This window comes from Opisthocomus hoazin, chromosome 4 (assembly GCF_030867145.1).
Source record: "Opisthocomus hoazin isolate bOpiHoa1 chromosome 4, bOpiHoa1.hap1, whole genome shotgun sequence".
Classification (NCBI taxonomy): Eukaryota; Metazoa; Chordata; class Aves; order Opisthocomiformes; family Opisthocomidae; genus Opisthocomus; species Opisthocomus hoazin.
The window spans coordinates 69,019,281-69,032,911 of record NC_134417.1 but is presented as its reverse complement, the minus strand read 5'-3'; the positions used below and the strand labels follow the sequence as shown (position 1 = coordinate 69,032,911).

The following is a 13,631-nucleotide window of genomic DNA, read 5'->3' as shown; positions in this document are numbered from 1 at the left end:
TTCTTACTTGATTTTGGGTTCATTCTTTTGTCAGACCCACTAAAAGTGGAAAAATTTGTAAATAGGTTATGTGAAACAGTATAAAATTTGGCAAAATTGTCCTGTTGCTTTTGCATTTCTGTTCAAACAGCTAGCTGAAGTTTCTCTGCAGATAGCTGAACATGCCCTCAAATGATACACTGGTTTAATCAAATGCCTGTTTTCTGGCTGCAAGAATAGACCTCTAATCCTCTTTTCTTTAGTCTAAATTCAGTTGTTTTATTTCTCATCTCAAATAAATGGCTTCTGACTGAAATCTTGAATTTTTCCTTACCTGAGATCCTGATACTGTTTATAAGTATTTGACTAAGATAAATTGTGTCTATCTGTGCCTAATGAAGCACTAACCAGACTAAATGATGAACGGCAGTTTAATCAATTCAGTTCATTCAGCAACCAGCAGAAGCATATGGAACATAAATTTTAACCTCTTTTTTATTACACCTGAATTATTCTAAAATTTGACCAGAACTGTGCTTTCCAAACTTTTCCTCCACTTTTCAATGCCTAAGGAGAAACCTTGCTTATTATATCTATGCTTTGGGGCATAGAATTAGAAAATAGTGATATACGTTTAATTTTCTTCTTAAAGAAATTTGACTATTAACTCTCATTGTCCTGGAACGTAAAATTATTTCAGTATTCAGTAGCAGTCAAAGCCTTCAGAGGTGAGTAGAGCATGGGCTGTCTGTTGATAACCTTAGTTAGGTGATATCTATAAATACTCAGCCCTGGCCTTAATGAAAATATGCAATCTATTTTCACTAAGTTGTTTTATTCTAGACTTCCTCACCAATATATGCACACTTATCCCTAGAATTAAATGCTACTTTCTGAATGCATTGCCACAATGCATAAGCAATGAAAAGGTATGCAATTACTACAGTCCAAATAATTTACTTCTGAAACCAAAGTTAAATTAGAGACTGGGATTTTCTGACACAGAAACACAACTCTCAATTTCAGGGAGAGGTAGTACAGTAGTTAGTTTTGCGGATTCTTATTTCATTTTGATATATATTTTGGGTCATTGAATTGTCATTTGTTTTGGGTGAAGGTTTTTTTTTGTGTGGGTGGTTACTTACACAAACATATTTATACAGCATATGTAGTTGTTTGCATGCGTAAGTTGTAGAAAAATGTATGTAGAAAAATGTAATTGAACAAATTAAAATATATAATCAAATTCTGCATTATTGGTAGCCGGGGGGATGTTGTCTCTTACAATTATTTTTGCTGAGGGAACAAGCAACTCTTGAGGACTCTTCATCCAGAAAAAATTCAAATGCAAGTTTGTAATTTGTTTTGCTTTTCAAACACAGGAGTTCCGCAGGTTATCCGAAATTTGAGTTAGAGAGCCACAGAAACATTCGTCAGCTTTTGAGATTCCATTCTTTGTGATGTAGTTAGTTATTTTTTCCCCCTGATCTCCCAGTACTTATGCCGGTGGCTTAACTGAGTGGGATGAAGGGGACTCAGGTGAAGTGGGTTTTGTGAGAGACCAGGGACAGGAGCTGTGATGAGGGGGCTGTCACGGCGGGAAGAGGAGGGAGCCTGTGGCTGCTCAGCCCATCGCAGCACCTCTCAGCCAGATGTTCTGGGGGACAGGATCAGCAGCCCCCTAGAGCTGTGGGCTCCAGGCTTCCTGCTTTTGTGCTGGAAGAGGGGAGAAGAAATCCCAAACAAGCCCGTCTCAGAAGTCACCTGCATTTGGGCAGTAGCTTAGTTCAGTGGCTGTGAGCAGCCATGTGCCCTTTCCCTTTTTGCTCATTTTTTTTCCAGATTCTCCTCCGATGCTAAGCCCTTGCAGCGTGCCTCCATGCTGCAGTCCTGTCCCCATTCAGCTTCTCCCAGGGGTGCTCTTTCATTGCCATTCCCACATCCCCAGAACTTATTTGGGAGCAAGAGTATGCTGCTCAGGAAGCACTCATACAGAGAGCCTTCATTGGTCTCAATAGCCGCCATCCATATTCCTGCTGCCTCTGCACTTGGCTTCAAACACCTTGAGAAGTATTCGTACATTTGTTCTAGTAAATGCACATGCTTGTCCTTCAGCCTGGTGTTGATTTTTAGAAACAAATTAATATCATTTAAATGCTGGTGTTGGATACAAAAGCGTTGATGCTGGCCGTTTAATCCATAAGAAATCTTTCTAACATTGCATACTTTCTTTTTTTTTTTCCCTCTGTAGGGGAGTGGGTTGTATCTTTGTAGAAATGATACAAGGGGTCGCTGCTTTTCCAGGAATGAAAGACATACAAGATCAACTTGAAAGGATATTTCTGGTGAGTTCTTTATTGCTGCAGTAACGTGCCATAGACAGCAAACAACTGATTGATTGATAAATGTTCCCATATTTCTTTGTGTCAGGAATTAAATTACTGATAGAGCCAAGAATCAGAAGCCTAGTCCACAAGCTAGGTACAGTTTACTTGATATATTCTTGAAGACTATGTAGTAAGTTCAGATCCTAATTTTTTCAATTACTATTTTTCAAATAATCTACAGAAAGATTTTTATACAATTGTGGAAAAAAGCTTTCCGAAGGTAAGGCAATGGAAATCTAGCCAGTTTGTCATCCTCACCTTGCAAGTGATCACAACCAACAACTCTGGTTGGTGCTCTATTGATATTATGCTAATACTGTAATGTCAGTGGCAAGTATTTTTTTGTGGGAAAAGTAAGATAGAAAAATGAGGTGAGAAACAGAATGGGAAATCAGAAATCATGCTTATACTCAAGTTCAACAGGAGTCCTTGACTATGGCTTCTGCAGCCTGGCTGGACCCTGCATAAGGTGTGTGTTTAGCTCATAGGCACTGATGATACGTCCACACCAGGAGAGAAATGAGAGGTAATTTGTATCGAGCACAAACCATCATTTACACATCTTTCTTTCCAGGGTTGTGAGGGGGTTTTGGTTTGTTTTCTGGTTTGTTTTGGGATTTGAGGGTTTTTTGTTTTGTTTTGATTTTAATTGCTCTTTCTCTGGATCGGGCAGTTCCCTTTCAAAAGGATAGGGAACAACTTTTCTTGACTCTGTAATAAAAGGTTTTGTTTACTCCAGTGCCTCCTGGGAGCTGTGCTGCTGTGGAGTGGGTTTATTCAGGGAAGCTACTGCTCACCCAGATGCTAGCCAAAATGTCTCCTGCTACTGCAAGGTGGCCACTGGGAAAAATATCACAAGAGCAGCTTCTTCCCTCAACCTGGCAATCTCTGGTTTGCTTCCAACCACAAATTTAGAAGGGAAGCAAGAGTATGCCCTGGCTTTTAGAGATTATTTTGTTAGTAGCCATTTATTTCAAATGCAGAGGATTTATTTGGGGTTCTTTTTTGGCCCATGGGGAGGGAAAGAAAGTCTTTCATAATGTGTTCATAAAATTTACATTCTTCGTTTTACTCAGTCTTGCATGTACTATGCCCTTCTTGTTGGGACATCAGGGAATTTAGCAACTGCTTTTAGGAGTGACTCAGAAAAAAAATCTCTCTAAAACAGGACCTTATTTGATTGTGATATAAAAATATCTAATTTCCTGTAAAATATTTTGTTATTCTGCCGGCTTGGCTAATACCCTGAAAATTCTGTGCTGTGGAAAAATAGCTGTGCTGCAATGTACAGAAGGAGCAGCAGTTCTGAGCAGTTCCTGTGACATGTCTAATTGCTTCGTTTGTTTGCCAGCTTGTGTATTTTAAGCTAGAAACTTCTGGGCCAGTTTTAGTGACTTACTTTCTTAAATTATTATGCTTCTCATTTATTGGGATGAAATTGCCTCCTTATTTATAGAACACCAAATTTTCAAAAGAATAGTTCTTCTCTGGGTCTTCATCTCATTCAGTGTGGTAAAGTTTTAGGGAGTGGTTTTGCTGAGGACATTAAGTAGACTTCTAACAGCGGAAATCAGTGCTTCCTTTAACTGGGCCTTTTGGTGCTATATCATATGAGATCGTATGATGTAGTGCAAAAAGTGATAGAGATAGGTGTATCATATAAACCTATTTTTATATGCTTCTTGTAAATCTTTGATGTATTCTCATTTTATTTTCTTTTCCCCATACTTGCAATTATTTGTGAGTTAGAATGCCAACATAAATACACTCCAGGATGAGTTTTGAGGCCTGCCAATTTTTTAAAGTTCTGGTTGAAGACTGCAGCTGCAAATATTGAAAACAGTGTTGAAATAACAAGGGATAGTTTATTGATACTGTTTTTTAATTTTATCTTTTACAAACCTTCAAATAAAAAGATAAAATTTTGGACTGGATAGTTTTATAGTCCATTGTAAATCTGAGTTAATTTTTAAATCTCAATTAGGCTTTCTAATGGAAATGTCTAGTTACCCTTAGCTAAATAGTTTCAGCGAGTGCCTTCCTAATGTGCTCCAAGCATCATTAAGGATTTAAGTTATCTATTTAAAAGTGATAAAACAAAGGATTATTCTTGTTTGGTTTTGTATTTGAACAGAAGGATTAAATTTGTTCATTCTCCAGTGAATCATGTATAGTGTGGTAGTTAATAGCGCTGAAGTACAAAATTAATCAGGTTGTTATACCAGATAATTAGCACAATTAACTCCCACACAGTGAGCACTTACACAGCTGTGAAAGAGATCAGCCAGTGAAAGACTATTCCACAAAGTCTTCCCATAGTTCGCATTTTCAACATCCAGCAGTAATGGTTTTCTTGTAACAAAGGATGGTCTTCCGAAAATAGTGTCCGCCTTTGCCCTAATCCTTTTGTTCTGTAGTCCTCTTCTAAAATACACAATTTGCATCAAAAGGTATAGTAATCTGTGTCATAACTGTTGCCGTTGTTATTAGTCATAGCTACACATCCACAGCACCTGAGAGTCCAGGTTGCAGCTTGAGGCTTTTAGGGCCTCAGTTACATTGTAGTAGGAAAGTCACAAAATGCTTGGAAAGAACGGTCAGGAAAAGTGAACAACATTTAATGTGAACAACAGTTTAAAATTCTTAAATGGCTGTTTGATTTCCTATTGTATAATTTCCCATTATTATGTAAATGCAATTAAAATACATTGTATGTATGCTGTTTCAGCGATTATCAAGTGGAAGCCAAAGAGAGATTCTCTAAATGGTTTTGCAGATCTCTACCATGGGCATTCTTCACATCTACATAGCGAGAGTAGATGCAACCCAGCACATATGTTTCACATATGTTTCTTCCTCATTATGATTGATGTTTATTTATTTTTAATAATGGCGTAATTAAGTTATTGTATATAGTAGATTAAGAACAGAGATTCCACTTTCAGTTTTAAGAACTTTTCTCTTTAAGCTTATGTTTCCTGACTTCTATTGTTTTAAACGTGTGGGTTTTTAAATGGTAATATACACTGATTCTCTATTTCTGTAGTGGCATCTATTTGTAATAAGCATTCTTGGGTTCCATTACTGCAATAGGCTTCAATAAAATAGCAAGGGTGTATAAACCAGAATCTGTTCTCAGAATTGGACCAGCACTTAGAGATGATGATGAATGAGCAAGCTGCATGTTGTTATTGTCATACTTAGGATATGACAATATGAATGCTTTTTCCCACCTATACTTAAAAGTGTGAATAATGTCTTTTTAAAAAAAAAATACACTTGCCAAACAAAATGGAAATAACACATATAAATGGGTTGCTTTTTCAAAGAGGCTTAACAGTAAATAAAATGTCTTAATGCAGAGGTGATTTGGTTTGTCAGTGTACTATTATATCTTTACTCCTACTTTTTTTCCTACGTATTGGAACCAAGGTTACTTTCTGGATAGAAATGAATCATAGAAAATAAGAGAGAAAAGTGTAGTTATAGCCTGTAAGAGCTAACAAGCCTTTTGCCTGAAAGTATCAAACTATTGATGTGTCATCACATCTACACAGCACAACTGAGTAGATCCAGCAAACTGTTTGTTTTGCCATTCTCTGAGATAAGCAGCTTGAGGTTTTGTTGCAGGGTGCTAGGTCTCATGCATGGACCAATAACCTGATACAGTGATCTCAGTGTTTCTGTTTAGTCTTGTAATACATGTGCAAGACAGGATGGAGCTTCAGTCAAGTGTGGGTTGAACAGTAAAACCATGGGAATAGGAAAAATATGTGAGGCAATCTGTTGAATCAAAATAAAACCACACAGAAATGAGAAATATCGTTTGGCTTCTGATACGGAATAGCTAGGATCTTTATCAGTATTTTATTTCTGTTGATCATTTGTTAGCATACATTTGTCTAGATGCAAACTTTGAGGTTTTCTGTATCAAGAAGAACCTGCCATTGTATGTAAGCTTTAATGATGTCTAGAAGTAACAGCTGCACCAAATGCCTTCGAGTTAGCCCTGTACTGGGGAGAACTGACAGCTCTTTGGGTCTGGTAATGATCAGCATGAATTAGTTGAGCGTTAAAGATGATTACACTGAGAAGCCTGCAGTATGGCTGTGCGTGCCTTAGCCTGGCCACGCTGGAGGTACCAACTTGGTTACAGCTCTGATTTTGATATAAGGATGTGCTTTTACACTTGCTATTCTTAACAGATTCAAACCAGATCAGAGTTGAATTTCTTCTACTGGCTTAATTTTTCTTCTGGAAAGAAGTTTTTAAGCGGGAAGGTATTTCTGTCTTCTCCACTTTACATGAGGTTTCTGAGAGCCACTGTAGATCAAAGTGAATTTTCCTCCCAGGCTCTGAAGCTTTCCAGAGATGGGAATAGTCTGTGTATTGGCTGAACTTAAGTCTTGGTGCCAGCTACACTGAAAATTACATTTCACTGCAAGAATAACGTACAAAGAGTTCTCCTGATACTTTGTAGATCCCTGTACAGGCAGGACAGCAGCATTTAAATGCTGTTTTATTTGTAAAGGGGCATTCACTCTGCAAACACGGTTGCAGGATGCGTGCGCACCCCCCCAGGAGCCTCATGCCGCAGGTAATGCGGCACAGCGGGAGTGGGAGTTTGCAGCCAGAAGCTTCTGTCTTTGAGGACTCTTCTCTGGTACTGGATGCTATTGCTCTTTTGGGTGCCATAATGCACAGCATTAAAAAGTAATTAAAAGGGAGCAATATCCATTTGTTGAGCCCAGCAGCCTGGTACGCGAAAGGGCAACACCAGAAATGCTACCTTTCTGCATGGAGCTGTACAGCAAAGACTCACAAGAGTTTGCGATTTCAGATAGCTACGAAAAATGGCATTTTCCTTTTAAGTGAGAATGAAAGTGTTGCTTCTGTTACTGAAGATTTAAAAGCCTAGCAATAAATTTTCTTTTACACATATACACATACATATATATATGACTGCACGCCTGAAGTGTCTTGTATCATGTAATGCAGGCTGGTAGTGTTCCTATCGCAACTCTAATGTTAACAGGCATTTGTGAAGCTGTGGAGCTTGCTCCCTGTGGTTCTGTATCTAAAGGTTTGCTTCATGTCGCTGACGTCCTCCAAAGCCTGAAGGAATATATTTTAACAGGCCTCACTTTCATTTAAGCTTATGACAGACCCAAAGGAACCGTGCTTTTTGGTACACTGTGTTAATAACATCTTTTGGGAAGCTGGTAATGTTAAACCCAAGGGAGCAGTACTTTTAACTATTGGGTTTTGAAGTTCACTTGTGTAATGAGATGTTTAGTCAAACTTATTGGACTTTTATTCCTGTTTCATTATTGAATACATTTTTTTCTGTTACTTGGTAAATGCTTTGGCTCTGAAATACAGCTTGTTCATCTCTGATGGAATAGATGTATTTGTGAGGCTGGACCTGAGCTGAAATTTTGTTTTATGTAGGTATGGTATCTATGGTGCCTTACATGTTGCATATGATGAATCTGGTTGGAGAAGTCATCATCTTTATGAAATAGATAGTTCTTGCTTAGAGGGGAAAAGTTTTCTATAAACTTCTTGTGTTTTCCTCCCATCTCTCTCCATCTGTCCTCCCACCAATGACTTCATGAGGAAAGCGAGGGGTTTTTTTTGAAACTTTTATTAAGTAGAAACCTGACTGCTGAGTTCTGGCTTCTGTAACACAGCACGTAAGTAGAATGAAAGGAGTGCAATGTATTATATCCTGCTAATGAATTTACCTCTGCTTTGCTTTATTATAACAATACACAAAATACTTCTCTCCAGCATGACTGAAATTAATTAAATAAATAGCAGGCTTCTCTATGTGTGTCTTCTCTTTAAAGTTATTAGCACTTACTCAGTATTTTACTGCAGTTGCCTGCAGGTTTTGCAATGATGCCACTTTTATAAGATTCCTTTCTGGGCTTTATGTCTTACGCCAAACTTCAAATGAAAGTAAGTCTGAACTAGGCAAGTATGAGGTGAATTAACCTTTAAAATGATCTTTAGAAAACAAACTAAACCTTTTGTGTATTCATGCTTTGTTATAGATTTTGGATTTTTAAGAGGTTTTTAAAGGAGTTTCAGTTCGATTTCAGCTCTCTGACCGCACTGTATTGTCTTCGGCATCACTGCACGTATAGTCTTTTTCCCTTACAACAGGGCACAAGGTATTTAATGCTAATTTGCATTTACCTCTTACAAAGAACTCCTATCCTCACCATGCCTGAGTAGCCATAGTCTGTGTTGTTTTTTGACTTACGTCATTAAACCCATATGGTATTGGGTGAACAAACTAGGCCTTGCATTTTAAAATAGCAATCTTGTAAAAATGTAGGAAATTTTCTTGAGGAATATTGCCTATGTGTGTCTGGAAAGGAGACTTTAAAAACTATTGAAGTTATACCTCACACTCTGTTAACATTTATTTTAGAAAAGGGGACATGTAACCCCCTATCCATCCAAATTTAAAGTCATAAAAACACCCAGCAGTACCTGATGGACACTTGCCAGGAGAACTACCAGCTGGTGGCAGGAGGGAAGAGGAGGAGGGGAAAAAATAAATGGATGTGTAACCCCATCCTTGACTTTCAAGGGCTGGCTGGATGTCAGGCCAGCCGGTCACACTACCTGATGCACATAGGTGTCACTTCTGCTTGCGAGAAGATGTTCCTGTCCAGCTGGCTAATTCTGAGCAAAACCCTGAGCATGGCTGGGATTGCAAGAGCTTGTCTTATCAGCTTGGTCGTGCAAAACGTGAACAGTAATTGGCTATCAGAAAAAGAAAACAAATTAAGATGTAGTTCAGTGGAAAACAATGGCTTTGTGGTTTTCTTTGTAATCTGAATGTTTCTTCAGTGTCTGCCGTATTTCAATTGCTGAAGAAGAAATAGCCTATAATCATAAAGAAGCATTGTTGCTTTTTCAGGCTCGCTTCTGGCCTTCAAGAGGGTGGTTACAGGCAATACACAGAATAAAATGTGCTGAGACTCAGCTGCTGTAAACCAGTGCAGCTCTGTTTACTTACGCTGGTGTAGATCTTTGCAGGCACCTTTCTTGTTGACCCCATACACCGTAAAAACAGATTTTTTTCCCCTCTAAAGTCTCTCTCTGTACAGATTGTGTCCACATGTGTTATGGGGCTGTAGTTGCAAACATTTTTGCATGCAGGTGACACTGAATGGAAATGCAGTTGCAAGCAATTTCTGCATATTATAAATGGAGCTGAAGCCCATTCTGAACAAAAGCGTTAGTCTGTTATCAAAAAACTTGTGCTGCAAGACAGTATTGTGCCGTATAAAAGCACAGGCCCATTCATAAACCTGCTGTCATATGCTGGCTTTATTTACTAAGGAAGATAATAAGTGATTAGACATCGAACAGTCATATTGCTTTCTCTTTCCATTTCATAAATAAAGGAACGATGTTTAATACACTTGAATCTTCTCTTTTCTCTTTCCTCTTTTGCTTGTTTCTGGATTGCATGTTACAAGCCAAAAGCAGGTTTTCTGAAGAGCATCTTGATTTTCAAAATTGTTGTTTATAATCTGCAGCTCAAGTTTAAAATGTCGAAAAATCAATGTGAGGCAGTTTTAGATGATGATTTTAGAGACAGGTGGTGAGAATCTAAGATTGATTTGCGTTACCTGTCTGCATATGTTTCTTAAAAGACTTCAAGAATAACAACTGATTTCTTCTGCCTTCCGAAGAACTGGTAAAAGTACATAGCTTCTTCTGTCGTGGTATCTGGGGGAAACATCCTCTTAAGCCCATGTGCATGCCTGAGGTACCATTTGCAATAGGCCTAATTTGAATAAAGGTAGACTTTAATACCTGTTTTGGTGTTTCCTAAATCGGTGCCCTAGACTAGGTATTAACTTAGCAAGATGTTGACTTGCCATTAGTTTGTCTTCAACTGTCACTGCCATTTACATGAGCTGCTGGTCCTCAGCATCTTTCTATAAGCTGAACATGAATTTTCAGATAAGCTTAGTGATTTCAAGAGGTGTCAGGTTTTCAAGGGCTAACGTTAATCCACCTTGATTAGGACAGCTGCTTTTCTAGTTCATTAAATTTCTATGGTTAAATAATTTAGGCATTTAATTTGACATACGTTAAAATTTGTATAATCTCATCTGAGTTTTAAATGTGCATATAAAAATGCTGTCACAATTTCTGTGTGTCTACTGTTTATGTGTTGCAATTACTTATGTGACTTGCACAGAGGAAAGAAAACCAGAAGGAACACATCTCCCCTGATTTTTTTTTTAGTCTAATTGGTTTATTTATCATTACTGTCTTTTTGTTATAAGAGAAAAGTAACCAACAGGAAAAAAGCTGCACTAGTTTGAAACTGCCTTAAAAAGCATTAGACAAAATCACTATTAATAAGTAGGAAAAGGACAGAAAAAAGAAAAAAGGCTACAGAAATGGAATATATTCTATTTCATAAGAAGATGTCCAAAAAAAGGAGGTCTCATGCAGGAACTGAGAGCAGGAGAATTGACTAAGCTCTTAGTGCAGTAGGTATTCTCAGCTGTTTGAGTGTAAAATGAATAGAGCATGTATTGAAGTGTACAATATTATGTTTCATTCTTGTTGCTTTAGTACTTCCTTCTCCAGTCTTCTCAGTGCTCCGTTTAAAATAACTTTGAGGCCATAGCAAAGCTGGATTCTCTAGCTGTTAGTTACAGGAAGAAAAATGTTCTGTGTTCACTATTTGTCTTTGGAGTGTGCGTGTAAATCACAGTGTAGCAGTATTTCTGGCAATTGAGGTCTGTTTCCGAGTACATCGGAGAGAGCTAATAATATGTTTTGTGAGAACATAATGAGAATTCTTCACGGAGCTTTCTTGGGGCACAACATGATTCAAATGGCCATGGTGTAAAGTCTCCAACCTGTCAGTGACAGAGCAGAACAGCATATGGTAAATTCTTAACGGAGAGTGTAGTATGGTACGATAGGTATGTTCTGACATAAATATGATTGCCCTGATGATGATTACATCCAGAGGAGAAATCAAAGGAAACTTTTAGGCATCTACTTATTACACTGAAAGTTTATGTTGGATTTCTATATTTTTGATGAGTGAGAAAAAAGTTGACCTTGTAAACTTTCAATTTAATTAAACTTAAGGTGTCAGAAAGAGGAATTTATGTTTTTAGCATGACTCTTGCTCAATTTCTTTTACAGTTATTTTAAAATATTCTGCAGTTACTTCCCTTCTTCAAAAAGGAATGATTTGCACTCATTTTCATCTTAGAATGTATTATATTTGTGGGTTTTTTACCTGTGTATCCTGAATGTAATTGCTTTACAATAGCTGGTAATTGTGCTTTTCTTGTACGAGAAAGAAAAGTTGCATAAATTTTGTATCACTGAACTGGCCCTTCAGGAACATCGGAAGGAATACAACCAGGGATTTTGTCAATCCATTAGTTATCCTTGTCTCCTCTTGGTGTGAATCCACACAACATGTTGCCTTAATTACCTAAAAACAGACCTTAATAATTTGGGTGTTGGAGATGCTGGGCATTTCAGTATAGCCTGCTTTGGTCTGATGACTGAGACATTTGGTTATGACATTTCTATGCTGCTGGACCAGCTGGGTAGAGTGTGCTGGTGCTGCTCCTTTTTCTTGGAAAGGGAGGGGTAGAGACGAGGTCCTGCTGACATCACTGTGTCATATCACTCTATCAACTGCTCAGCAGCTCAAAGCAGGATGATAACTGTAGTCAGGGCAACTCCCCTTTTGTTTATTTTATGGAGCTTTTCATAAAATCCCTGCAGTACCCTATTCTGTAAAAAATAAAATAACTTAGCAGACCAGTGAATGTAACTGAAAACTAAGGATAGTGAAACATCTGTTTCTTACTAGAGTCATCTCTTCTTTGGGATTCATTTACGTTCAGTAAAACGTACTTTCAGTGCAATTTCCTACTGCTTTTGCTTTATATTATGTTATTCTTGCTAATGCTTTCATGGTTTTGTTGCTTTTGCAGCCTTTTAACTAGCTTAATGATAACATCGTGCTGCTCATCTGCATTCTTCACATAGTCCAAGAGATCAGCTGTGCCTACACTGTAGAGAGGTTGATTTTTCTCTCTGATAACTTGCATACTTAGTCACCTTATTTCATTGGTGTAACATCCCCCTTTGTACTAATTCAGTGAGATCTTTAAAGTTTACCTCTGAAATATTTTGCCTTTTAAGAGCAGGATTGCTCATGTTAAAGAATTAATGTGGTCATTTTACTGTTCTTGTACCTGATCCCCCGTCATATTTCAGCTGTTGTGTCATCAGCCTGTCAGGCCGTGCATTTCTGTGGACCTTAATGTATTGAGGGGGAGGGATAAGAAACTGTAACTCCAGTCTTTTTCTTCTTCTCCATCATTATTGACTACTAGTGGTACTGAAGCTCTTTGTCATGTGTCTGTGCCAATTTTCATTTCTGTTTTTACATATCCTGTTTATTTATTTATGCATTTCTCCCTCTGGTTTGGTTGTTTTTTTTTTCTGAAAAAGAATGGACCATGATATGCAGGTGTTAAGCAGCTTCAATCTTTTGAGGATTTGCCTTCATTCATTCACTCGTCATTGTTGATGGCTTCAGCGCAAGCCCCCTCAGTTCCTTTTGGAGCTGTAGGCAGTGTGTTCTCCAAATCCTGCCCAGTCCTCACAGCTCCTTTCTCCCGTGAGTGGAGAGGAACAGTTCCAGCAGCTCCAGCGAAGTAGTTCCCTTTTGCCCAAAAGTGAGGCTGCAAAGAGCAAGGACTTCCACCGCAGCTGCCCTGCACGTGGCGTAGAGCAAGTTTAAATGGAGACAGGAGATGACAACACCCTAATCCCCGCTGCCTGCTGTTTTTGAGAGCTCAGAAGTCGTAGGCAGAGTTACTGAGTGGACTAATGTCAAAGCAAAAAAAAAAGGGTTCACTGAAGCTGGGAGGGCAGCTGCCACTACCAGTTGATCAACACCTGCTTTCACCTTCATTTAAATAAGCAAAATGAAAAGTCACAGGCCCCCTGCCAGCTGACTGGTAAAGCCACAGCTGCTAAATGAGCAATAAATGGTTAAATCACACAGTTTCCAATTTTCAGAAGATTTGAGCATCTCAGAATTTGGCACTCTTTCAAACCCACTTCTGATCTCTACATTTTGGCATGTACTCATAGTGTCAGGAAAATGAACTCATTCCTCTTACTGGACTTCCAAGGGAATGGGTAAAGAAGATGTCAGGAAAATGAGTAGATGCTCTA

The 13,631-nt window shown here is 38.3% G+C and overlaps 1 protein-coding gene across 5 annotated transcripts in view; it reads left to right on the top strand.

Annotated features, from left to right (window-relative positions):
- The window catches only part of CDK14 (cyclin dependent kinase 14), a 320,879-nt gene that overhangs the window by 193,636 nt on the left and 113,612 nt on the right, over positions 1-13,631 (top strand). For all 5 annotated transcript variants that reach the window (XM_075419363.1, XM_075419365.1, XM_009936147.2 and 2 more), the window contains one exon: positions 2,231-2,324. In XM_075419363.1, the coding sequence (XP_075275478.1) occupies positions 2,231-2,324 (94 nt within the window). The remainder of the gene's footprint in view (positions 1-2,230; positions 2,325-13,631) is intronic.